We start from the raw sequence: 24,556 nt of genomic DNA on the forward strand, positions 1-24,556 counted from the left end.
CTGAGCAGAGATCATGGTCCGAGCTGAAGGCAGACACTTAACCGACTGAGCCACCCAGGCACCCCAAATGGAATAAACTTTTTGGAAAAGTTCCTCTATACCTGTGGTGCAGCCACTAGACCCATGGGGTTATTGAGCCCTAGGAATGTGGCTAGTTCTGAGAGGTACTGTATGTGTAGGATACACAGCAGATTTCGGAGATGTGGGATAAAAAAAAAAAAGTATAAATAGATCAGTAATAATTTTATATTGATTATATGTTGAAATCATAATATTTTTGGTAGATTAAAGAAAATATTTCCTTTTTCCCCAAAACTTTTTAAAACATTTAAAGAATATTATTAAATTATTTCATCTGTTTCTTTTCACTCGCTAATGCAGTAACTTAAAAATTTTAACAAACATGGCCTGCATTACATTTCCGTTGGACAAAGCTGCTATTCTGTGCCGTTGGTAGCATGTACATTTATATCCACGTCCCAGTTTCCTCCTGTGCAGAAAATGACTTTTGACCTTCCCAATAAAAGGTTTCATCCAAATAAGTATTTTTATAACATTAAAAAAGAAAAAAAAAAAACCTTTAGGGGTGCCTGAGTGGCTCAGTCGGTTAAGCATCCTACTCTTGATTTCAGCTCAGGTTGTGATCTTGGGATTGTGAGGTCGAGCCCCGCATCGGGCTCTGCACTGGGCATGGAGCCTTCTTGGGCTTCTCTCTATCTCCCTCTCCCTCTGCCCCCACTCCCCTTTAAAAAATACTTTAAAAATATTCTTATTATAAAAATAATACATGTTCTAAATTCTCTTTGACAAAAATATGAACGACAAAAATAACTACACATAACCACTGCATGGTATTTTTATAAATCGATTTTGACATACACACCCTTTTTTTAACTGGGAAAGGGGAAACCAGTCTGTATATATTGTTTTTTTGACTTTTTTTTTTTAAAGATTTTTTTTAATTTATTTACGTGACAGAGATAGAGAGAGCCAGCGAGAGAGGGAACACAAGCAGGGGGAGTGGGAGAGGAAGAAGCAGGCTCATAGCAGAGGAGCCTGATGTGGGGCTCGATCCCATAACGCCGGGATCACGCCCTGAGCCGAAGGCAGACACTTAACCACTGTGCCACCCAGGCGCCCCTGTTTTTTTGACTTTTTTAAACAATATAACACAAACATCTATCCTTGTCATTATATACCTCTACATTTTTTTCTGTACTCTTATCAGACATTTCCCACTCCAGGAAGTAACAGTGGTTTTTGATAGCAGAGATTTTTTTAATCCTTAATAACAGATTTATTGAGATCCTATACCATAAAAATTCACTTTTTAAAAGTATACAATTCATTATTTGCGTATAACACCCAGTGCACCATGCAACATGTGCCCTCCTTAATACACTGGGTGTTATACGCAAATAATGAATCATGGAACACTACATCAAAAACTAAGGATATACTGTATGGTGACTAACAATATAATAAAAAATCATTATTAAAAAAAGGTATACAATTCAGTGGTATTAGTATATTCAGAGTTGTGCAACTGTTACCATTATCTAATTTAGAATTTTTTCATCGCGCCAAAAAGAAACTCCCAAATCCATAAGCATTCACTCCCATTCCCCCACCCAGCCCCTGGCAGACTAATCTACTTTCTGTCTCTCTGGATTTGCCCATTCTGAACATTTCACATAAATGGAATCCCATAATAAGTAGTGACATAATACGTAGTCCTTTGTGAGTGCTTCTTTCTCTTAGTATGTTTCAAGGTTGATCCATGTTGTAGCATATGTCCATACGTCATTCCTTTTTATAGCTGAATGATAATCCGTTGTATGGCTTCATCACATTTTATCCATTTATTACCTGATGAACATTTGGGTTGTTTCTACTTTGGGGCTATTGGGAATAATGCCACCATCATGAATATTCATGTACAGGTCTTGGCGTGAAGATGGGTTTTCTATTCTGTTGGGTGTATACCTAGAAGGGAAACTACTGGGTCATATGCACTGTTGGACATTTTGAGGAACGGTCAAACTCTTTGCAGCCGCACCATTCTACAACCCCACAAGCAGTGTGCGAAGGTTCCAGTTTTACCACAACCTCACCAACACAGTAGTAAATGGTTTTCAACTGAGAGGCTATTATTCATTCCTGAGAGAGACAAATCGGAATCTAGTAGTGCATGCTTTCAACAGAGTGGCCTCAACCCACCCCAACACACACACACACACACACACGTGTGCGCACACGCGTACTTGCACATTTGTGTATGTAGCGCCAGGCTCCTATTTGCTTGACTTTGGGTGTATTATTTATCTCTATTACCTTCAGTAAAATGGAGATAGTAGTACTTTCCTTATAAGGGCTGCTGTTAGAATTAAATGACATAATTCTACTAAAACCCTTTGCACAACACCTGGTACATAAGATATGCTCAGCAAGTGTTAGCTATTAATATTTTACCAATGGCTCAATACTTTCCTGTTATATGTACATGCCATAATTTGCTTAGCCAATTCTACTATTGGACATTTGGGTCGTTTCCAGTTTTTCATGATTCTAAACAATGCTCTGAGAAATAACTTTATGGCTGAATTTTTGCCCACATCTATGATGATTTTCTTAGACTATATTCTGTAAAGTGTTATTGCTTGGTGCCTCTTAAGGAAATTTGGAAGATATTTCCCAATGTGTATTCTCGTTCAAATTATATGAAATTTTATTTTGAGAAATGTCATCAGGAACTAGACAATACTCCTTGAGTATTGCCAAGGGGATTTTGTAAATCCTCACCTTATACCGAATAAATATAATGCAAATTAAAGCTATCTTGAGTAAGACAGCATACACTTAACTCTAAAACCACGGAATGAGAAAAGGTACAAGAGGATATTTTCTCTCAGACTCTCAGATCTGGACTCTTGGATTTTTGTTCCTCTTCTCCCATTGTATCAGTACCCTAAGGAGACATGCTGAAGAGCTATCAATGAAATCAGGCAGACTGGATGTCTTTGTTTTGCATTTAGGCAAATCCCAGGCAAAAGTAAGGAGACAGTGGAGCTTGAACCGTAGAAACAGATGATTCATTGAGAATAGGTGTGCACCTGATATTCCTTATGTTGTCAGGTCCCTTATGGGGCAGTCTCTTCCAGGTCTACCATGGCAATAGCATATCCGGCCTGGGAGGGGTCCAACGAAGGCATCGGGTTTACTCTGATGGATATGGGAAAGCTTCATGGTAAAGGTAGGATTTTAAGAGTCATTTTAGCATTATGACTCAAGTTTGGTTGGGTGACGGCATGCTCTGGAATTTGACACAACTTGGGAGACTATGCATTGAGAATTGGATGAGCAGAAAGATAGAGCAGCAAGTATTGCATTTCCACGGGTGTGCTGCTAAATGTTCAACGATCGTAGGGTGACTAACATAACATAATAAACAATTATTAATAAATAAATTAATTAATTAAATAAAATATTCAACAGTCAGCTCTCAAAGCAAACAAAAAACCCAAAGCCCTGATTTATATAGGGTTTTTAAAAAAATTCTGTGATATAAATATCCTATCATAGCAGATTTTGGATTTTAAGCTACCAACATGATGTCCCTCACAGCAGAGCTGGAAATAAACATGTATAATCGGCACGTTCGGCTCTCAGTAGCCAGTGCGTGGCAGCTCCAGCGTACCACTGTCTCTTTGCATAAATTACTGTTCTTGGATAATTGAAAGAACATTCTACTCTGTGAAATCCATTAAGTATGCAGAATCTGGATTTAATACAACATTTCAAGAGCGAGATATGTTGTTTTCTTTTGCCAGGTTAAATGCCATGTCAAAGGTTCACTCACGTGGTGTAGTGCGTGTTCTAGTAGCACGCACAAAAGGGAACGGCAAACCTTGCCGGAAACTCAAGAGCTCACCCACTGAGCAGTCAACACAGAAACCGCCTCAGAGAGACGTACGGTTGGGCATTCAGTGCTTAGTGATCTTAGAGAGGGATTTCAGAACATTCCACAATAGAGACACATGATTAGGTCTGCACGTAGGGAGGGTCATTCTAATTCCATAGGACTTGATGGCTTATAAAGGGCTTTTTGCAGGATGGTAAAATTTCATGTATCCAGTGTCTCATTTGCCATTAGGACAGACCAATAGGTAGTAAAACTCTGGTTTCTCGGTCACTTTTGTTCACAGAAACAATCCACTTGTAGCGCATCTCCCGTTCTCCACTGGTGGAGATACACAGACGCCACAGCTAGGAGGGAGAACTGACATTTCAGGGCTAAGCAGTTAGGCTGTCTCTGAAGCCACTCAGCAATACTCTCAAGTCGTTTCTATTATTTTCTTCTATTTTGCAAATACAGAGGCCCAGAGACGTTAAATTACTTGTCAAAGGTCATGAAATTCATAAATGCCTGAGCTGGGACAAACCAGGACTGTCTGACACCTAAAGCCTATATTAAGAATCTCCAGACTGGCTTAGGTCAAAGGTTTTAATAAAATTGTAGATATTTAATGTGTTAATTGGACAGGATGACCTGGAATGTTCCAGGGTAGGCAGCACTAACCTAACAGGGGTGAGGGTCTACGACACTGTTGGGGGAGGGGGCCATGACAAGGGTGATAAAAAAAAAATGTGTCTACGTGCTGAACTGTGCTGACCTGTGTAACTTAAGAAGCCTGTGTATTTGTAATTGACCTTTTTGAGTAACATACAAACCTGAATTTGGTCAGCCTTTCCGAGTGTCTTCTTCTGCCCCTTTTGTAGCTTATGACTCCCTTTACATAAACTGTAAATTAGACACTAAGTTCCATGACAGCAGAAACTGACTATACATTTTATGCACAAATGTTGCTGAGTCTCTAGTCCTGTCCCAGTGGCTGACATAGTAGGTGCTTTAATATTTGTTCATTATTGATAGTGGTGATAATAATAAATATTCAACAAGTAATAGCAGTATCTTCTTTCCAGGGTCATTCAATACATTATCTCATTAAAACCACGCAATAACTCCATGAAGTAGACACTATTCCTCTCCCTAATTTAGAGGTTTAAAAAATGCCTTAGGGGGGAACCTTGTAACTTACTCAAGGACACAGTAATAAGTGTCAGAAAATCCGCTGTGCCTGATATCAGAGCCTTAGCATTTAGCATTAACTATAGTCTATTGATTTATAATGCATTTGTTGGGTTTCTGAGAAAGCTCATTTTAGCAAAATTAGACGACAGAATTTCAGTTCTGTGATGAAAGGGACTCTGTTTTAACTGTATCCCCAGCACCCAAAACAATTCTTGGCATATATTAAGCGCTCAGTAAATATAAATATAAATATTAAATAAACAAATATTCTTGGAATGCATACAGGAATGGGTAGGACAATTATTTCAATTGGAATAAAGCTTACAAACTAGAAAATTACTGCCTCACAACAGGTTTTATTAATGGGTGTGGGGTTTTTTTGGTAAGAATTTTAATAGGGATTGAGCTATTAAACCTCAGTATTGCAAATATTTGTTATACTGAACAAGTTCAGTAATTTATTCACTCATTGAAGAAATATTTACATCTATTCAGCAAAGATAACTGAGCACCTACTTAATGCCAGACATTTAATATCAGAGATACAGTAGGAATGGTCGATAATAAAGAAACTATTACGAAATGCAGTGAGCCATGAGGAAGACAAAAAAAAAAGACATCGAGACAGAAAATTCTAGAGAAAGAGACTATGGTATGGTCAGGTGATGCCTCAGGGAAGTAGGGACAGTTGAGCTGAGATGCTGAAGAATGCCAAGAACATGAAGAAAGAGCATAGGTTGGTATGTGCACATTTCAAAGGCTTTTGGAAAGAACTTGACATGTTGAGGCATAGAAAGGTCAGCAGGTCTTCTGAGAAATGGTCTGTATGGTCTTCTTACCATCACAGGATTGCACAGGCTTCTTTCACCCCCTGACCTCCTTTCCTATATTTCACTGTGTTCAACCACAAAGCCAACAGCCTTATTTTTCTTGGTTTTGGTGCAGGACCTAGTTCCCCATTGCTCAGGGTAGAAAGGAGTGGTCCACAAAGTTGAAACTACGCAGTCTCCTTACCCATGATGTATCTGTGTTGTCTGTACCATTGAACAAATGCGGGAGGGATTCTGCAGGAAACGTGAAAGGGAAAATTTAGTAAACCCCAGAAACTTAATCTATGGAGGGGACATTTCTCCCATTGGTTACAGTGGAAAATTCCTCCAGCACAGCCTGGCCAATGAGCCTGGGCCTACCCACTTCATCATGCAGCTCTGTTCCAATCTAGCCCACATTCCAGGAAGGTATGGGGAGAATTTCCATATATGATTCCAAGGTCTCCTGTCACAAGTGAAGGTTATTTCAACCGAAAGCAAAATGTCTTCTTACCACTTTGAGAGGAACTTAGCTTTTTTCCTCCTCTGCTCACCCCTTGCCCATTGCCCATTATGCTTAACAACAAGGGAAGCTGAACTGAGTAACTACAGATGAGCTGACCACTGGAGACTTGGTGATGGATACAGCTCATCAGCCAGAAGAACCAGCCGTGAACTGATGCTGGGTGGATTACATTTGTTACTGAAATTTCATTTGTGAAATTTGAACAAACAGTCAAGCAAGTGTATTAAGACTTAACCACCAAAAGAGAATCAAATGCAATCTATTGTAAGCTGAACTTCCCTTAAAAATTACATCAAAGAATGTTTCTACTCTCTTCTCCCTCTCGCTTTCTGGAGATGGGGATAATGCCATTTTCCCTCTGCGGGACGCATCCACTCTTTGTGGAAATCTGATGGCAATTCCCAACCTCAGTTAAAAACTTGTTTTCCCATTTTTTTTGAACTTCAAATACTTACTAAATTGTGTTAGCCGAAGCATTATATGTATATAATTAACTCACAGGTCCCTCTGGGCTCATCTAGTTCAACTTGTGGAGCTTAACTGAGCAAGACATTTGCTGGTGTCTCTCCCTGCAGTGACACCCACTGAAATGAATACCTTCTACAGGAGGAAAATGGGGAAATGTGTTTTCCAATTTGGCTTTTTAGGGAGGTGGATAGCTACATACATGATTTTACTGGTTTCATAACAGTAGTGATCAAGTTTTCTTTCAAATACCGAATTCGCAATTCGGGGATAGATGGGTTGGCGGGAGGAATTCTGTATTTTCCTCCTAGATGAAGCAGGGAGACAGGTCTCTTTTTGGTATGAAGTGGATCTTTGAAATCTCCTGCGGGTAGCAGTGGCTCTCTGTGGGCACAGGACTCCCATGTCGCTTCCATGTTGGGAGCAAACGTAAGCGGTTTCTGCGGTGCTGTGTCTCCACAAGCAAGACCTACAGGAGGCCCTGCAGCACTTTGTCCGAAACAAAGTGCACAGGGCTAGGAAAGGGGGCCTTTTTCAGACTGACTATGTGGTCTGGCTTCGTAAGTCAGCCCCCTTGCTTCCCTCCGTCTGCGTAGACACAGACGCCTACAGTAGGAAGGGGGTGTTGACTCTGTCGGGAATGGAGCAGTCGTAAGTGGTCGCAGAAAAGTTCTGGCCCCTGCTCCGCGTTCTATTCCTAGCACAGGAGGCTTCAATTAAGCTACGGCAACCCTTCTTCCCATTCTCTCCTCTCTGGGGCTTCGAACCCCAGGCCTCGCCGTTGGACTTTATCAAGGGACCGCATACGTCAACCCAAGGGTGAGCGAAAGGGACCTGACGGTCGTCTCCCTGCCTACCCCAGGGGATCTACTTCTCTTTGCGGTCCTGAAGCGCAGGTGTCCGGAGCAAGGCAGCGAGCTAAGGACTCTGGGGGCTCGAGTAAACGCCGCCCTTAGCTGCGTGGCACGGTTGGAGGGCGGTTGCCAGAGCGCGTCTCCGGTTTTCCCGTGAACCTGCCAGCTCGCTGCTTGCTGCCCAGGTGCCGGTTCGCGGCTGCGTGCGCCCCACTGCAGCAGAGAGCAGCCGCAGCCTCTGCCTCGGCCACCAGCGCTGCTGGGGAAGAGTCCTGGGGCTGCTGACGCGGTTGGGAGGAGCCTCGCCTTTAATGCACCAGCCGCCTCCAGCCTTCTCCTGCAGCAGCGGCAGCAGCGGCAGCAGCTGCGAGTGCGCGCGTGTGGGTGTGAGGGTGAGTGCGCTGGCGCCGGCCGCAGCGCCCTGCCCAGCTCCCCGCCGCCTTCCTCGCCCCCGCCAGCCGGAGCCGCCCTCCCGTGGGACCAGCACCCTGCTTCCCGCCGGCCCAGCCCGAATCCGGCCCCTGCCATCTCGCCACTGCAACTCGGGTCCAGAAAGGCACCATTTTGTCGCGGCCGCCCGCTCTCCCAGGGGGAGGAGGGACCTTTTTTGCATTTTGGAGCGGCTGCCAACGTGGGGAACCTGTTGGGCATCTCCCCAGCCCCGCTTGTGAGCGCCTCCCGGGCGGCGGGCGGGCCCGGACCCCTTGGGGCACGGCGCATCTTGGCACCCGGCGGCAGCGGAGCCGGGCGCAGCATCCTCGCTGGGAATTGGAGCTGGAGTGAGCGCACCGCGGGAGGAGCCGCCGCAGCCTCGGAGATCCCGAGTGGAGGAGGTGACAGCTCCATTGCCGGGTTTTTATTTTTTTTCTCTCCGCCTCCCCGTCTCCTCCTCAGGCTCGGACCATGGTGCAGTCCCACCGGCTCCCCTGCCCCCCTCTCCTGTGAGACTGGCTGCGGGGAGGGATCATGGATACTTGTCTGCCGGCTTCTGGTTCCCACGCAAGTAAGCCTGCTGTCAATGGAGGAGGACATTGATACCCGCAAAATCAACAACAGTTTCCTGCGCGACCACAGCTATGCGACCGAAGGTAACGCCAGCCCCGCCGCATTCCGCCGCTGGGGCGCAAGTTGCGGATCGCTGGGCTCGGCGGGCAGCTGGGCGCCCGCCGAGTGGCGGAGACTCCTCCGGGCCCGGGGCTGGGGCGGGGGCTCGGCCCGCGGGGGCAGCGGCCAGTGCGCCCCACATCCATCCGGGCTCCGCGAGGCGAGCCCTGCGTTCAGCAGCAGGTGGACCCGGCGCCCACGGGAGTTAAAATGGCCCTCGGGGATCAGGCTTTGCAGGGTGGGGCTCCCGACTAGAAAAATGACCCCGTGAAGGCAGATGACCCCTCCCCCAAGATGTTTGCCCGGCACTTGGTGGGGGGGCATAAGAAAGGGGCCCAGTAGGATCGGAGGTCCTTCCCCCCTGAGCGGAATGATGTTGTGTGTCTCAGTGGCTGCAGGGAGGGCATGGTTTCATTTCCTGCCAGTCTGTCTCTCCGGCCAGGTTACCTGCTCAGACAATCAGAACCCCAAAAGGCTCTTTGCAAAAGGGCGAGCCCCTCTTCCCTTGTAAGTGCATTAGCAAGAAATAAAAATAAAATAAAAAAAGGTAGCTGGGGAGACGGCGTTCCAGCAGCCAGCGAACGAGTCTGACACGTGGGGCGAGCAATGCGATCAGTGGGGCCTTTAAAATCACCATTATGAATTCTGCAGCAGTAGTTTCTGCTGAATCAACAGCCAGCAGAAAGCAAGAGGGTTCAGTAAGCTGAGCTTTGCCAAGAGGTGAAATTGTCGTGGAGCGCTCTCTCTCTCTCTCTCTCTCTCTCTCTCTCTCTCAGCTTGTTCTGACGTTAGCAGGCAGGCAGGGAAAGTCAGCAGGTGGAATCTCATTCTGCCTTTTGTGTGTGAATAGAGAGTAGAGGCATTTTTTTTTCAAATGCCAAAACTTTGGCATTTTTGCTTTCATTTTCTACCTGTAGGGCCTTATACTTAACCGCTCATATAAAGTGTTGCATTATCACGTTGTAATATCCACGTGAGAAAATGTGTGTGTAAGTGCTTTAGGAAAACATAGCAAGGTATGTTAATTTAAGACAATTCTTGTTATTCTTGGATACTGAAATTTCTATAATATTTAATCAAATCAAGAGTCATAGAAAAATGTGATGGGGTTGGGGTACTAAAAGAGTTCAAACTCTGAAAGAAATAAAAAGATAGAATTTGGGGGCAAAGGGGGCATGTTCTATAAACATCCCAGTAAGTTTTAGGTAATAAAGAATGCCCAGTGCTATTGAAAATATATTCTTCATTCATCATCATTATTGGAGAGCATCCAGCCTAATATGTCCATGGTGCTAGACAGATTAAGCAGACTGGCGTTCAGGAGCTTAGAGATGGCTTTTAAGAGATGTTCAGCCTGTCCCTCCCCCATTCAGGCACCATACTTGCCGATTCTTTTCATTTGCAGGAAGACAGGGTGGTTATAAGATATTCTTTCTCAGTCTCAAGCGCTTTGTCACTGACTCAGTTACCCGGTAGATTATGACTAGCTCTGTGTCTGAGCATGTCATCCAAGAGAGAAGTTGGGCTTGGGTCTATTGGTTTTTCCGAGTGATACTTCTTTCTGTTTGTGACAACAAAGAAAGAGGGCTGCCTTCATGTTTTCTTCTAGATTGCATTATGCCTCCAAGCGCATTCACAGGAAACTTACTGAGCTGGGAAAATGGGCAAATTGGGGCCATGTGTATGGGGGTATCATCTCTAGAATGAAGAAATGGGTTAAAAATGGAATTCCTTAGTGCTTTCGGGGGCCCAGGAACTACCCTGATCTTTGGTCCTATTTTATGGCATTTTTGTAAGCTCTGATTCTGGTTAAGATACCTGGGTTCGTGTAGTCAAAAATGAGGCATGAGTTTATAGCAGACCACTCTCTAAAAATCTTTCTAAATCAACCTCTCCGAATGTTCTGTCTCTCATACGCACACACCACACTGAAAACTAAACAAAACTATTATTTCTCAGTATGCCTTCAGGTTTCTTTACTTGATCTTATTGAAAGTCTGGGAAGAAGGGGGAAAAATGCAGCTTGGACAGTGTAAACGGCAGAAGTTGGGTAGAGCAGGAAGTTCTCTATGGTCTTAACCTGTTCATTTTAGGAAACATTCATGCAGTGGTGCCGGCCACAGGGGCAAGGGTCCGTCCTCTCTCTTCTGATGAATGCCTTGGAAGTGCCAAGCACACCTTGGAAGATCACCAGGTCAAAATATTATTTGTTAAAATCCTCTTTGTTGAGGGCTTGCCTCCAAAGTACCCTCCTCCTTTATTAACTTAAATCCACTTTCTCTTAAATCTGACCTTAGTTTCTAGGTCCTTCTACAGACTTTGCTTTGCCTTTTGTCTTCCTTGATATTTTGGTATTTTCCTACCTGGCCAGATATGTCAAGGGTTTTTTGGGTGGTTTTTTTTTTTTCCTCTCCAAAATCTCCTTCACATTTATCTCTGAATTTTTCTTTGCTTTGCTTTGCTCAGATCATTCCACACTGCAGTATTCTATTTAAAGCTGAAAGGTTTTTGCTGTGTAGTTAGTGTGAAGGACTCTAAGCTCAATTTGCATTGTAAGTGGTAGCTGCAGGCAAGTTCAGCCAGCTCAGAGCAATGCAAATGCTAAAGGACACTTACCCAAGCTCTCCTCTCTTATTTTCTGTCCCTCTCCCCTCTCCCCCTCCCTCCCACTGTCCCTTCCCACCACCCCCTCCCTCCCTCCCCTCCTTTCCCTACACACCGCCCCCTTCCCACCATGGGGAAGAAAAAGAACGCATGATGTATATTTATTAAAGACATTTCCTATGACTCTTCTTTTATTCTGAGCATCAAAGTTACCACCCTCCTCGATCTTTCTCTATCTTTCCCCCACTTTTTAAAGTTACCATCTTTGAGCATCTTCTGTTTTCCATGTACTTGCTGAGCTTTTTAAATATAGCACCTCAGTATCTCCAGGTCCTACTAAGTGGATGCTATTAACATTTCAAATAAGGAAACTGGGCATCTGAGGCCCACAGATGTTACTAATTAGTGAGGGTCACACAGATGAGGGAAAAGCTTGCCTTCAGACTCAAGACCGTTTGAAGCGTGCGCTCTTACACTAAGAAATTCTGCACTCCCTCATTTTCTTTCCTTCAACCATCAGCTCCTTTTAGGAGGAAGACCACTATGGTTTTATCCTTGTGTGTAAATTATATTCCTATCTGGGGTCAAATTCTTGGCAGGGATCATTTGAACGTGTGTATATGGAATCACATATGACGAAAAGTGGGGGTGGAATGACTACAGAAATAAAGTCAACATAACGTTTTTGCTGGTATTTTCAGATATGGAGCTCTGAGGGCCCTAACCAAGGCTTCCTCTCTCAAATCTCTCTGATCTCTATGTGGATTTCTTTCTTTATTTTCAGACTTGTTAGAACTGACCAAAACCCTCTGGCCACTAGAGCAATTTGAGAGTTTTCTACATTAATCTTCCTACTCTTCCATGGGGCCACAGACAACATGAACGTTTTTCCCTAGCTAAGTTTACAAGAATGGCAATCTGGTTAGAAGAGGAAGTCAGAGAACATGTTGTAAAATAACTACTCTGTCCTCAGTTTCCTTAGCTGTAAAATGGGAATAACAGTAGAACCTGTGCCACAGGGGAAAAAAATTAATACACGAAAAGCACTCAAGACAGTGCCTAACACAAAGCTAGACCTCGGTACATGCCCTTGGTGTATTATAGGTACCTTTGCATAGCAAACACGTGTTTTCCTTGGATCGTGTGTTGACTGGGGATGGTCTTGAGGGCAATGGCTAGAGGAGATGGGAGAGAAGTCACTAAAACCCACCAGTCTCTTCTCGGCTGGAGCACTGGCCGTGGATCTTGCTGTTTAGTTATTAGCTTTCGCGTACTTGCTGGTTATATTCCGGCAGTGAGGAAGTTCCATCTTCTCGCAGAGGCCTCTAAAAACCTATACTGTTTACACATGAAAGGAAGAACAGATTTATTATTCCATGATTTCTGATATTATTATTATGTAATTATTGATTCATTCCACCTTTAATTCCTTCAACAAATATTAGTTGACTTTCTGCAGAGGTGATCCAGCACAGACGTGGTATCCGGCTGGCGCAGGAGGCAGACATGAAATAATTCTGCAAATAAATATATAATTACCAATTGTGATAAGTGACATTCAGAAAAAGCACAAGATGCCTCCAGATCATATATAAGGCAGGGAGGTGGATCTAATTTAGTTTGGGGGACCAGAGGCCGCCTCTCAGAGAAAGTTTGAAGTTGAGAACTAAAGGATTAGTCAGGAATTAACAAGAGGTGAAGACAATTCAGGTAGAAGGGACAATAGGTACAAAGCCCAGAGATATAAAATAGTGTGACTGATTTGAAGAACAGAAAGCTGCCTGTGGCTGGAATACAGGGAACAAGAGGAAGAGTGATGAAAATTAGACCAGAATCTGCAGTTTACTTTGGAATGCACCAAAACCAGGAAAGATCCATGCTAGGATAGACGGATGGATGGATAGATACACGATAAAGCAAGTATGAAATATTCATGGTAAAACTGAGGTGGTCCGTCAATGGATAGTCACTGTAATTTTTTTTTCAATTGCACTGTTGGTTTAAAATTTTTCATAATAAAATGTCACAAAAGAGAAACTGGGGAGGTATTCAGAGACCAGACCATGTTGAGCCTTGACCGTAAAGAGTTTGGACTTTATCCAAAGATGAATCAAAAGCCATTAAAGGATTTTGGTTGCGGGGGGAGGGACATGATCTGGTTTGTTTTTCCAAAGCTCAGTCTCCTGGCTATGCAGGGTGGGGTAAGAGGGCTGGGGAGGAAATGAATAGAGCAAAAGGGGAATAGTTAGGATGTCTCAGCCTTAGTCTAGGATGGTGGGAGTAGTAGAGATGGAGAGAATTAGGTGACTCTGATACACTGTAGTAGAAGAATGGATAGGACTTACTCGGTGTGATAGATTGGGCAGAGATAGAGAAGTAGATGGAGGTGAGTGTCAAGGACTACTCCCAGGACTTTGCCACGGGACTGGAGGCGTAATGGCACTTCTCACTAACGCTGGAAAAAGACTTTGGAAATTGATTAGTCTGAGGGGTGTGTGAGCCATTTAACCTCACAGCAAGAACCCTCAAGCAGTTAGATATCTGGGTCTGAAGCTCAGAAGCAAGATCGGGACTAGATATATAATTTGGGATGTCAGCAGCATATTAAAAGTATTTAAAACCATGTGAATAGATGAGATGCCTAGGAGAAGAGCACTCCAGGGCAGAATCTGAGCCAACGAGGAAACTAATCTTGGCTTGGTATAAAGAAATTAAAACAAAAAGGGCCTTCCAATGGAATGCCTTGGTATAAACATTACTAACCACACACTGAAATTATTCAAATTACACTATATGGCCATTTCTCAACAATGTGGTAGAATGAGAAGAGTCCAGTCTTGGGTGAGTTGAGCGTAGAGGGTCTCCAAACCTGAATGAGATCTGTGTGATTTCTGAAATGTTATAGCTTCTTAGGGGCAAGGGAATAAAAGTGAAAAAGTGAAAGTCCCTGTTTCCTCTACCCCACCCCCATTTCACACAGGCTCAAGAGGGAAGCTAAGATGAATAAAACTAGGAAGGTACATGAAAATGGCTTTTGATATGAAGGTGCTGGGAAGGTACTAGAAAAATAAAAGGAGGTGGTGTCATATGATGGAGAGCTGCCTTGTAGTTCCTTAAGTTGCTTTGATATTTGTATGCAAATGCAAGATCAGAATAGTACTTCCAATGCATATGGATGAATGTTTGAGTTCTCTGCCGGTCTCGGAAAAATCTGAAATGGGGGTTGGAAAGAAGCTGCCTTATACTATTGTAAATGACCTTTCTGGGGATGGGAAATGTTCTGCTACCAAACATAATAACCGGAGTGCATTGAAAATCACTCGCAAGTATTCATTATTAGCATGCAGGTCCCCAGGGGCAATCTCCAGCCCTTTATGAGGGCTGGTCAGAAACGTGCCAATGAACCTGGGGTGAATAATATTAGGCCAGTCCTGTCAAAATATTGGTAATGCTCCATGAAAAGAGCACAGCTATAGACTGACATTCCTAGACTCTGGCATTTGCATTTATGAAGAAACTAAGGGTCCAATTTCAGTACTTAGCTGAGGGAAGCGAACTGAGGTTTCTCAAGTACTGTCTATTCCAGGCATTTTCCTAGGTGTTGCGCATATGTTTACTCATTTAATCTTTTTCAACAACCGTGAAAGAATGATTGCATTAGTCTCATTTTTCAGACGAAGAAATTTCAAGCTTTGGAAAAGCAAAGAAACTTATGTAAGGTCACATACTTATAAGTGGTAGAACCAGCTTGGAAGCCATGACTGCCTGGACTTGAGGCACGTGCTTTTCGCCCACCCTGCTGCCTCTGGTCAGGATTTTGGCGGGGGAGGGGGATGCAGGTTATATTCTCTCTTTTGCATATATCCCGATGGTGCACATTCAGTGCTGCTGGACTGACTTGTTCCATCTTTCTAGAAGGGCAATGCACGTGTCTGAGCCTCCACCATTGTCCCACAGGAAGAAAGTTGAACTTCTCCACCCAGTGCCAGAGTCTTTAGTTGACCTTCTCCTCTAGATGTATTCTACTCTATAAGGAAAGAAGGAAAATATTTATGGAATTGAGCAAATTGTGAGAATTAGCTGGGTTTTTATACGCTTGTCCATGTCCCTCACCCTTAGCATAGGATGTTAACAGTGCAGTTCCCAGGCTGTGCTGGGATGGCTCCCCTGGACCTTCTGGGCACCCATTCTCCAGAACTGGTAGCAACTCCTATAGTTGGGCTCAGGCAACAAAAGGAATGGAGAGAGGCAGGTGTGTGATGGCAGTTGTCCTTTGCATATAAATGCGGAGCTGTGTGAGGCCTCGTTGTTTTTTTTTTTGTTTGTTTGTTTTGTTTTGTTTGTTTTTTTGCCCAGAGAGGCTCGCCCGCCTGGCCCACGCTGTTCACTTCATCCCCCATTAAGGAGATTGCTTTCACCAAACTTGTCATCTTTACCACCAATTTGCCTTCTTTTGCCTCTCCAATAGAAGTCTAGAATCAGGCTGCAAATCAGAACAGACCAGATCTGACATAACCATCTCACTGGAAGCATATTGTTTTTACAAGACCACTAGGAGCTTTGTTTTAAATAACCCAGGAACCCTTGAATTCTTATGCTCCAAGTTTAATGTGGAAAGAGTGGGAAGTGATGATGGTAGGATCTGCATGTGTGAAATCCACAGAAAACTAATTGGTATTAATTTTGGAGAAAGGGTCATGGTAACGGAAAGTGACAGGTGTATAGAGGGGGTTTGTCAGACTCTCTCACTTCTTTCCTCTAGAAGAAAGAGACCTGATTGTTTCCAACAAATGTAGAGAAATGAAGGGGACTCTGTGGGTAAGGAGCAAAAAAAAAAAAAACAAAAAAAAAATGCGTGGGATCTCAGGGTCTGGAGGGAGCCTGAAGGGCAGGATTTTAACCCCAAGAATGTGAGGTCTGCTAGGAGTGTGCCAGAGAGGGCCTTACCTGTGCTGAGCTTGATACTGGAGGACTGCGAGCCTCCTCCTCCATGTGCATTGTCAACCCCACTGCCGTGAACCCACTGGGAAATGAACCTGACGTAGTCACAGGATGGCAGACAACCTGCCCCACTTAATGTAGGGGCTCATCTCTCTGAGGCTCAGCAGATACTCAAGGGTGCAGAGGGGAGACAAGCTGCAAACGGCTCTCGTGGAAAATCCTGCAGCAAGGTGCTGAGCCCTCCCAGGTGGTCTGGAAGACAAAACTCAGATCCTTAGGTACAAAATATCACCAGAAGCTATCGTACCAAAGAGGAGAGCTATCTAAGAAACTTGAGGGGAGTAAGATTGCTCATGTAACTTCGCAGAAGTCAGGTTGGGGCCGGGCACACCCAAGTTAGGTCGATTGGTTCACAATAGTTGTATTCCTGTCATTGACGTTCTCCTCTGTCTATGTCTTTATATTGATCAGGCAAATAATACGTAAGTGCCTTCTTACTTGAAAGGATTCAAGCATTACGGAAGTCAACAAAGCAGGCGCACCTGGCTGGCTCAGTCAGTACAGCATGCTACTCTTAATCTCAGGGTTGTAAGCTTGAGCCCCATGTTGGGTGTAGAGATTATTAAAAGAAAAAAAACACTTAAAAAAAAAAAAGAAGTAGACAAAGCAAAGCATGAATCACCCCCTCTATCCCCACACCCATCCCACTTGCACCATCATTAGTTGACTCTGCTTCCTCATGGGCACCTTTAGATGTATTTTTGTACATTTAAATGTACACATACACCTATATATTGTGGGAGGGATTGTTTGCATAAGTGAATGCATACTGCTTGTTCTGTTCGCACTTTGTTTTTTTTCTCCCACTCAGTGATCTCGAAAGATCTTTCCATGTCAGGACACCTACAGCTTCCTTGTTCTTTGTAAGGGTTGTATAGTGCCCTGTGGTATGACTGAATCACAGTTTATTCAGTAGTTCCCTTGTGGATGGATGGAAAGTTATTTTTGGATTTTTATATTACGTACAATGATGTGGTGACTATCTATCCATCTATCGTTTGTGTTCAGAGGTTCTCCTTCCTGATTTTACCATCTTTAAGGCCAAGATACTGATTCCTATTTCTCTGCGAAGAGGCAAGAAGGACTTTTTGGTCCTTCATTTATTCTCTAATAAGCCTTGGTTAAGTCATGTAACTGCATGAGCTTGCGTTTCCTAATGTAGAATATGGGAACACCTGGCATATCTACTTCTGTGTGCATAGCACTGAATATTCTAGAACCTTTTTGGATTTGAGTGTTAATAAAGGATAAGGTTGATTGGTAGCAGTTGTGGAGGGCTTGCTATGTGCCAGGAACAAACTTGGAGTTTTAAAGTATTTTTCTTATTTAGTCCTTGGAACTTGAGAGGTTGATACTTGAAGTGAAAAGCTGAAGCAGAATGAGGTGATTACTTGTCCAAGGTTACCCACTAGTAAGTGGCAGAACGGAAGTCCCTTCCAGGTCTGCTGGTGTAGTATATGGACACACCTGTTTAAAACAGAAGTCACGATGTTGACATAGGGAAAAGATGATTCATTTTTAAAAGAAACACGATTTTGAATCAATACCAATACAAAAGGTACGATTCTTATCAAGATTTTTTTGGAAATGAGCAGAGGGGAACATTAGAAGGGGATGGAGCATTGTATGCAGTGATGTCGAACGCACATCAGAAGACCTGGCTGTTATTCCCAGTCCCACCATCCTAGTTAGTGACTTTGACTCTGTGGACTTCAGTTTCCTAATCTCCTAAAACGAGGCTGGAGATGGGAGAGGGGTGGCATGCTCTCTCTAGATTTTTCTGGCGCTGGGTTTCTGTGATGCACTGTGTCTGTATTTGATGCTCGGCATCATTTAGACCTCTTCAGTCTGTTGTGACGCTGTGCTCATAGGTGAGCGCGGGGGACCCAGGCGTTGGCTTCGAATGGCCCCACAACTCCAGGCTTGGCTGTAAGAATGGATGGGTCAGATCATCCTTCTGGCAGGAAGTCTCTGGTGCAGACGAGAGGTGGAGCCAGAAAGGGAAGCCTCTCTTTGCCAAAAGCTGCTGCAGATGGAGGAGCCAGTCTGTCTGGGCGGCCCATGACTTTGAGAGGAGCCATTTGGCAAAGTTGTTGGCAGGAGCTGCCTTGCGGCGTGAATGCTGGAGACTGTCCTGGGCTGGAGGGAATCAGGGCTGCAGCAAAGGTGGCTGGTGGAACAAATAACCATCTGGTGAGCACGGTGCTGCTCATCTCGCCGCGCTGACAGCAAAGAGCAAGTGCCAATCGGCGAGGCTGGGCTCTCGGTGACACGATCTGACAGGCACAATAAAATGGCTCCCCTGCTGTTGCAAGCTCCTTGGAGGGGCTTGTAAATCCCAGGCGAACCTGTGCTTTCAGAAATCAGGACGGCTCCAGTTTCTTCCACTGTTCTAGGAGAAAATTCATCACGTCGGACAACATTTACTTACTGGGTTTGGGGCCGGCTGCTGTGCTGGCTGTACTGGTGAGGGAGGTGAACGTAGTAAACGTTCCTGTTGGATTTGAGCAGATGAGCCTCTGTCTTGCTCAAAATACGTTCACCCCTCCCGGCCAGCCTTTGTGAGTCTGTGCTGCGTTGGCCTCTCTGTTATGTCAGGGGGCGGAGGCGGTGGAATCCGACCCCATGGGGCTCTGGAATCACCTCCGGCAGGGCTAGCTCTGCAGCCCTGGGCAGGTCACTCTGTCTCTGATGATTTCTTCTATTTAGAAAATATGGCAGGGGTTGAAGCAACATGCTAGCATGGTATTATTCATGTGTGAGAAATGCGTTCAAAAGAATGCCTCTCTTACTCCATGCTTTTGGGACCAATGGTTGAGGGTCAACTGGAAAATTTAAGGCAGAAAAAAAAAAAAGCTTAAACACTATTTTAAGTCACATTGCCCAATTTTGATGAAGGGCCTCTTGAAGAATCAAGGCTTCGTCTTTGAATATGAGTCTGCTGACGGGGGCTTATATTTTTCTTGTATAAACCATGCCCAAAGTGACAAAAACCATGTCTGAGTTTGGTTTCCTGAAGGTTGAATGACAGTATAGACACCTGAGAAGCAAACTTACCACCGATCCTTCTAGATTTTTTACCACTGTCCCCGATCTTATCTCTCTCACATTTACTCTGGCAACTCTTTGTCATATTTTGAAAGACTTAGTTTTCACATAAAATAATCCTTTTCTAACTTTCCACACCCTTCTTTTCATCACCTTCTGAGATAATTGATTAACTAACAAGTATAACTGGCATCAAGAGATAAAGGACAGAAGTGCCTTGTAGTAAACCTGTGTCTTGGCCAGAAGCAGCAGGAGTGTACCTGGGGGCCAGAGGTGAGCCTGCTAAGTCAGCTAAGAGTAGAGAGCATGCTGTAGGCCCGTTTTACAGAGGCAGTGGAAGGCGTCGTTTCATCCAATGAGTCTGCTCCTTAGAAGTCTGTTAAGAGCTTCCCCGGGGCCCCTGGGTGGCTCAGTCCGTTGGGCGTCGCACTCTTGGTTTTGGCTCAGGTCATGATCTCAGGGTCATGAGATTGAGCCCCCACGTTGGGCTCTACACTCAGTGCGGAGTCTACTTGAGATTCTCTTGCTCTGCCCCTGCCCACCCCCTCCTTAAATAAAGAGCCACCATGTGCTAAGTACTTGCAGTGTACCAGGCATTGAGTACTATTCTCCGTACTCTGTATATTCTATATGATATACTACATATTATGCATGTATGTCTATATTGTGCACTATATTGACGTGTATATGATACAGATATGTGCACATGTGTGTGTCTATGTCATTTAATCCTCAGAGCAAACCTCTGAAGTATGTACAGTTAAAGCTTAATTAGGTGAGACTTTGAGGTCTTACCATTGTTCAGTAGCCATCTCTTAGCACAGTGGCTGGCAAATAGCACCCATTACATGTCTATTAAGGAAATGAAGGGATAGGTTCCTATTTCGCTGATTATGAAACTGAGGTTGAGAATTTGTAGGATCTGCCCAGTGTCAATCAGCAAACTCAGGACTTAAAATGCAGGTGCGTCTGACATAAAAAATGTATGTTCTTAAGAACAAGTTTAGGTATATTAAAATCATGTGCTTTTGTTTGTTTTGGTTTGGGGCTTGTTTTTGTTTTACAAAACTCTCAGACATAAGATTTAGGTTAGAATTACTATCTAATACGATAATAATTTCCTATCTCCACTTTGCACAAGTATAGATATTCTAGACAGGCGGTCTACATCCCAGCTACCGAACTCTGCCATTGCTGTATGTGGACATGGCTGTATTCTAGCAAAACTCTATTTACAAATTCAAGTGCTGGCCCTTGGATGGTAGTTTGCTGACTCTCCCATTCTAAAAAAATGTTTGGAACCCAATAGAAGTTCAAAAAATGTTGACCTTCCAAGTGAGTAGTTGCAGTTAAGTGCTTGAGAGAAGCTTTCCCGAAGAGGAATGGCTTATGGTCAAAGTTGGATCTTAGTGGGATTCTGATAGGTGACGAGGAGTGGCAAAGGCTGTCTTCATGGAGAGGGGGGTCTTTTGTGACATTTGGAGGCAAAAGTGTGCAAGGAGAATGGCATGCTGTTTAAGCAAATGAGCTAAAGGCTAGACACATCACAGGCCATTAGAATCCCCACACATAAGCACACGTCCCTTAGTGTGTCTCCCAAATGTTCAATCCGAAGTCATTTTAAAGTATTTATTATATACTAACACCATGCTTAAAAAAAAAAACAGGCAAACAATAAAAAACAAAGACTCTGGCCTCATAGAGCTTGCATTCTATTGGGAAGACACACATGAAGTAAACATAAACATAAGAATATGAATATAAATCTTATTAAATACTATGTAGAAAAAGAAAAGAGCTTATGAGAACAGAATATGTGTTCACTGATGAAAACTTGGACTATAAAGAAAAGTGTAAAAAAGAAAATGGAATTTACCTCCAGTGCCAGACATAATCATTACAAATATTTTCAATGTATTTTCTTCCAGGCTGTGTGTGTGTGTGTGTGTGTGTGTGTGTGTGTGTGTGTGTGTAAGAGAAAAGAGAATGGAGTGGATAATACTGGAATTATATGTCAAATGGTATCATATCTATTGTTGTTTTGCTATTGTTGTTTTGTTTGTTTAGGTTCTAAATAAAATTGTGAGCATTCTTCTGTGATGTGGTACGGTTCAACCACAATTTTGTCATTCATCTAGTGCTGGAAGTTAGACTATTTCCAATATTTTGCTATAATAATTGTGTGATAAATAATTGTATGAATCTAAATCCTCTCTAGTTATTTTTTTTTAGAACGGGTTTCTAAAATCAAGATTCCTGGGTTAAATGGTATAAATAATTAAGTTTCTAGATACAAACAATTAAGTTTCTAGATAATACTATGTTTTCTAGAAAAAGCTGCACCAAGGAAGACCTTTGCAGTTGCTGTGGCCCTTTCCCACCATTGCCGGGTCTATATTTTTCCTCTACCTCACATTGTCACAGATTTTTGGAGGGAATTTATGCGGGTGAAGATTAGAAATTAATTCATCAAGATATAACCACTGAACCTTAATATGCTCCTTTGCCCTTGTCCTTCCCCAAAGCCCGCATGCTTCTACCCAATCTGAGAGGGGAGGCAAGCTCAATCCTCAGCCTCTGCCATTAAATACATGGGTGAGTCGTTCGTTCTCTGGGATTTAGTTGCCCACCTATATTAAATAAAATGACTTTCATGGTTCCAGGGCATCAGTTGTAGATAAGTATATGGAACCTGGTGACCCAGAAATGTTAATTTTCCTCAAACTGATAAGTAGGTGACTTCAAAGAATGATTGACCCACGATGACAACCAGTATGGTTGTTTAATGAGCTGGCCCTCTCCTGGGGTTCATATTTGACATTTCTGAAAGCTGTGTTCCTCTTTTTTTTTTTTTTTTTCTATTAATACTATGTGTGGTTGAATGCAATTTGAACCCAGGTAAATCTGAGGAAACTAAACTTTACCTATCATTGACTTAAGACTTGTAGACATCTCTAGCTCTCCTTCAAAAATGGGGTGCCTGATTTGATGGAATTGAAAAGTATAAATCTTATAAACATCCACTGGGATTGTATTTTTAGTGAGTGATTTTAGTCCCTTTTCAAAATGTATGGGCTGTCTGCATTTCAGCAGTCACTGGGGATTATAGGTGGGCGTTGATTTGAAGTCTCAATCCATTTTGCTTGACTATTTGGGGCATTTTTCTCCCTGTGAAGTGAGAATACAGAATACCTTGAGACATTTTCTTAACTTAAAATTTTTATGAAGTTTAAAAAAATTGATACGTAAGTTGTGACCTAAGAGTTAGGCAGATAAAATGTAAAGGATACCTGGCTGGCTGATGGGCTGGGTGGATGGATGGTCATTTGAATGGATAAAGATTCGTGGTGGTCAGTAGGAGACACAGTTGTTTCCTCAGAGGATTAAAAGTAGGAAAACATCTTCTAGAAACATCAAGTTTCAATAATAATTTGGGATCGTCATATTAAAATCGACTTCTCATCTCCTTTCTCTTCTGTCTGGGAAGCCAGGGCAGGTGGGACGGGGTGATAAAGTGAATATTGATTAGGGTGGCACAGATCCATGGGAACATGCTTCCAGGAAGCCATCACTGGTACCAGTTTTAATAAAGAAATACGACAGAGGGGAGAAGAGCTGCTCTGGAACCCTGAGCTAACAGAAAAGACTGGGACAGTTCATTGCTTCCAACTGACATCTCTTGCCATGACCAACACCTAATCCCATCCCAGTTCTGTAGGATTAGCCTGGTTGAAGCTAACCTTCTATGCTTTGAAAGCCAGAGCCCTCTGGTCACTTGACAGGATGTAGGGAGAATGTTTTTCGTGCAGTTCCATTTGTGAGTGAGGTGTATTTCCCTGTAGGTTCTCTGACCCATTATAGGTCAGAGATCAGAGACTTGCTAAGTTCTCCCCAGGATCTGAAGAACTCTGTGCATAGGGGTGGGAAAAAAAAAAAAAAAAAAAAAAGCAAAAGCAGTCTGATTATCATATTGTGCTCCTGTTGCCAACATGCTTACTCAGTCCCCGAGCTTCCTCAGCACAATTTGAGATGGAAATTTTCCGATCAGAATTTTTCCTATAAGTCTCAGAAACTTGGATTTAAGCCTGTTATGTGGGCCAGGTTTTCTCTTTCTCCAGTTACTTGACAAGTAGGTTGCCTTTGAGTCACTGATTTGGATGGCCTTGATCTAGACATTGGCACATGCTGAAAAGACAGAAAGTATTTTCCTACGTGTATTTAGCCCTTTAAGAAGATTGGGCTGTTGACCATTTTGTCCTGTGCTTGTAAACCTTATTGTTTCTTGCCTGTCCTCTCATCTCTCCGAGCCTCTCCTAACTGACGTCCAGGTCAACCATGCAGGCTTGTGCTGGGTCCTCAGTACCCCAGGCCATCCCTGCCCCCTGCTTCTGTACGTACCGTTTCCCCTTTCCTGGTACCTACATGTCCTGCCTTGAATCTGCATATTCCCCATGAAATTTTTTTCTCAGTTTCTCAAGTTTTTTAATCATAACAACAGTGCTATGATATATAGGTATTATCCCCATTTTATGAATGTGGGCACCAAAGTCCAAGTTCAGATAGCCTGCTAGAAAGAGGGGCTCCTGAGCATTGTCTCTCCAGCTAGAAAGAAACTCCTGGAAGACAATCACCTCACCTTTACCTTCTTGGTTTATCCTACAGAGGACAGTGCGGTGCTTAGCACAGGGGCACTTTGTAAATGGTTTTGAACTTGATTTGAGTTGGAGAGTAGATTGGTAATGTCTCCATAGTAGGACAGCAGCCAAGTGCATATTGTTTGCTCGGGAATTTAAACTTACAACTCCATCCAGACATGTTCAAGCTAGGATCTCCTACCCCCACTGGAGTTTAAAGATGTGCTATATGATTTTTGCAATCACTTGGAAATTGTACCAGCTAATTAAGAGCATAGCCTATTATTCTGTCACTCATTTGTTTTTTTCTGTGTCTGTTTTTTTTATTTTACTCTTTAACCCTTCAGCGAGAATCAGTGGAGCAACTGAAACCTCACTTATGCTATATGATAATACAAGTATGATGTATATGATGATAC

At 43.4% G+C, this 24,556-nt stretch overlaps 1 protein-coding gene across 3 annotated transcripts in view; it reads left to right on the forward strand.

Annotated features, from left to right (window-relative positions):
• PPP2R2B (protein phosphatase 2 regulatory subunit Bbeta) overlaps nt 1-24,556 on the forward strand; it is a 633,944-nt gene that overhangs the window by 363,877 nt on the left and 245,511 nt on the right. For 2 of the 3 annotated variants that reach the window (XM_087862155.1, XM_045794355.2), the window contains one exon: nt 8,641-8,834. The exons of the other annotated variant lie outside the window; for it this stretch is intronic. In XM_087862155.1, coding sequence (XP_087718281.1) covers nt 8,641-8,834 — 194 coding nt within the window. The remainder of the gene's footprint in view (nt 1-8,640; nt 8,835-24,556) is intronic. 3 annotated transcript variants of the gene reach the window in all.

The sequence above is a fragment of the Ursus americanus genome, chromosome 5 (genome assembly GCF_024610735.1).
Source record: "Ursus americanus isolate L20-20 chromosome 5, mUrsAme1.1.p, whole genome shotgun sequence".
NCBI classification, from domain to species: Eukaryota; Metazoa; Chordata; class Mammalia; order Carnivora; family Ursidae; genus Ursus; species Ursus americanus.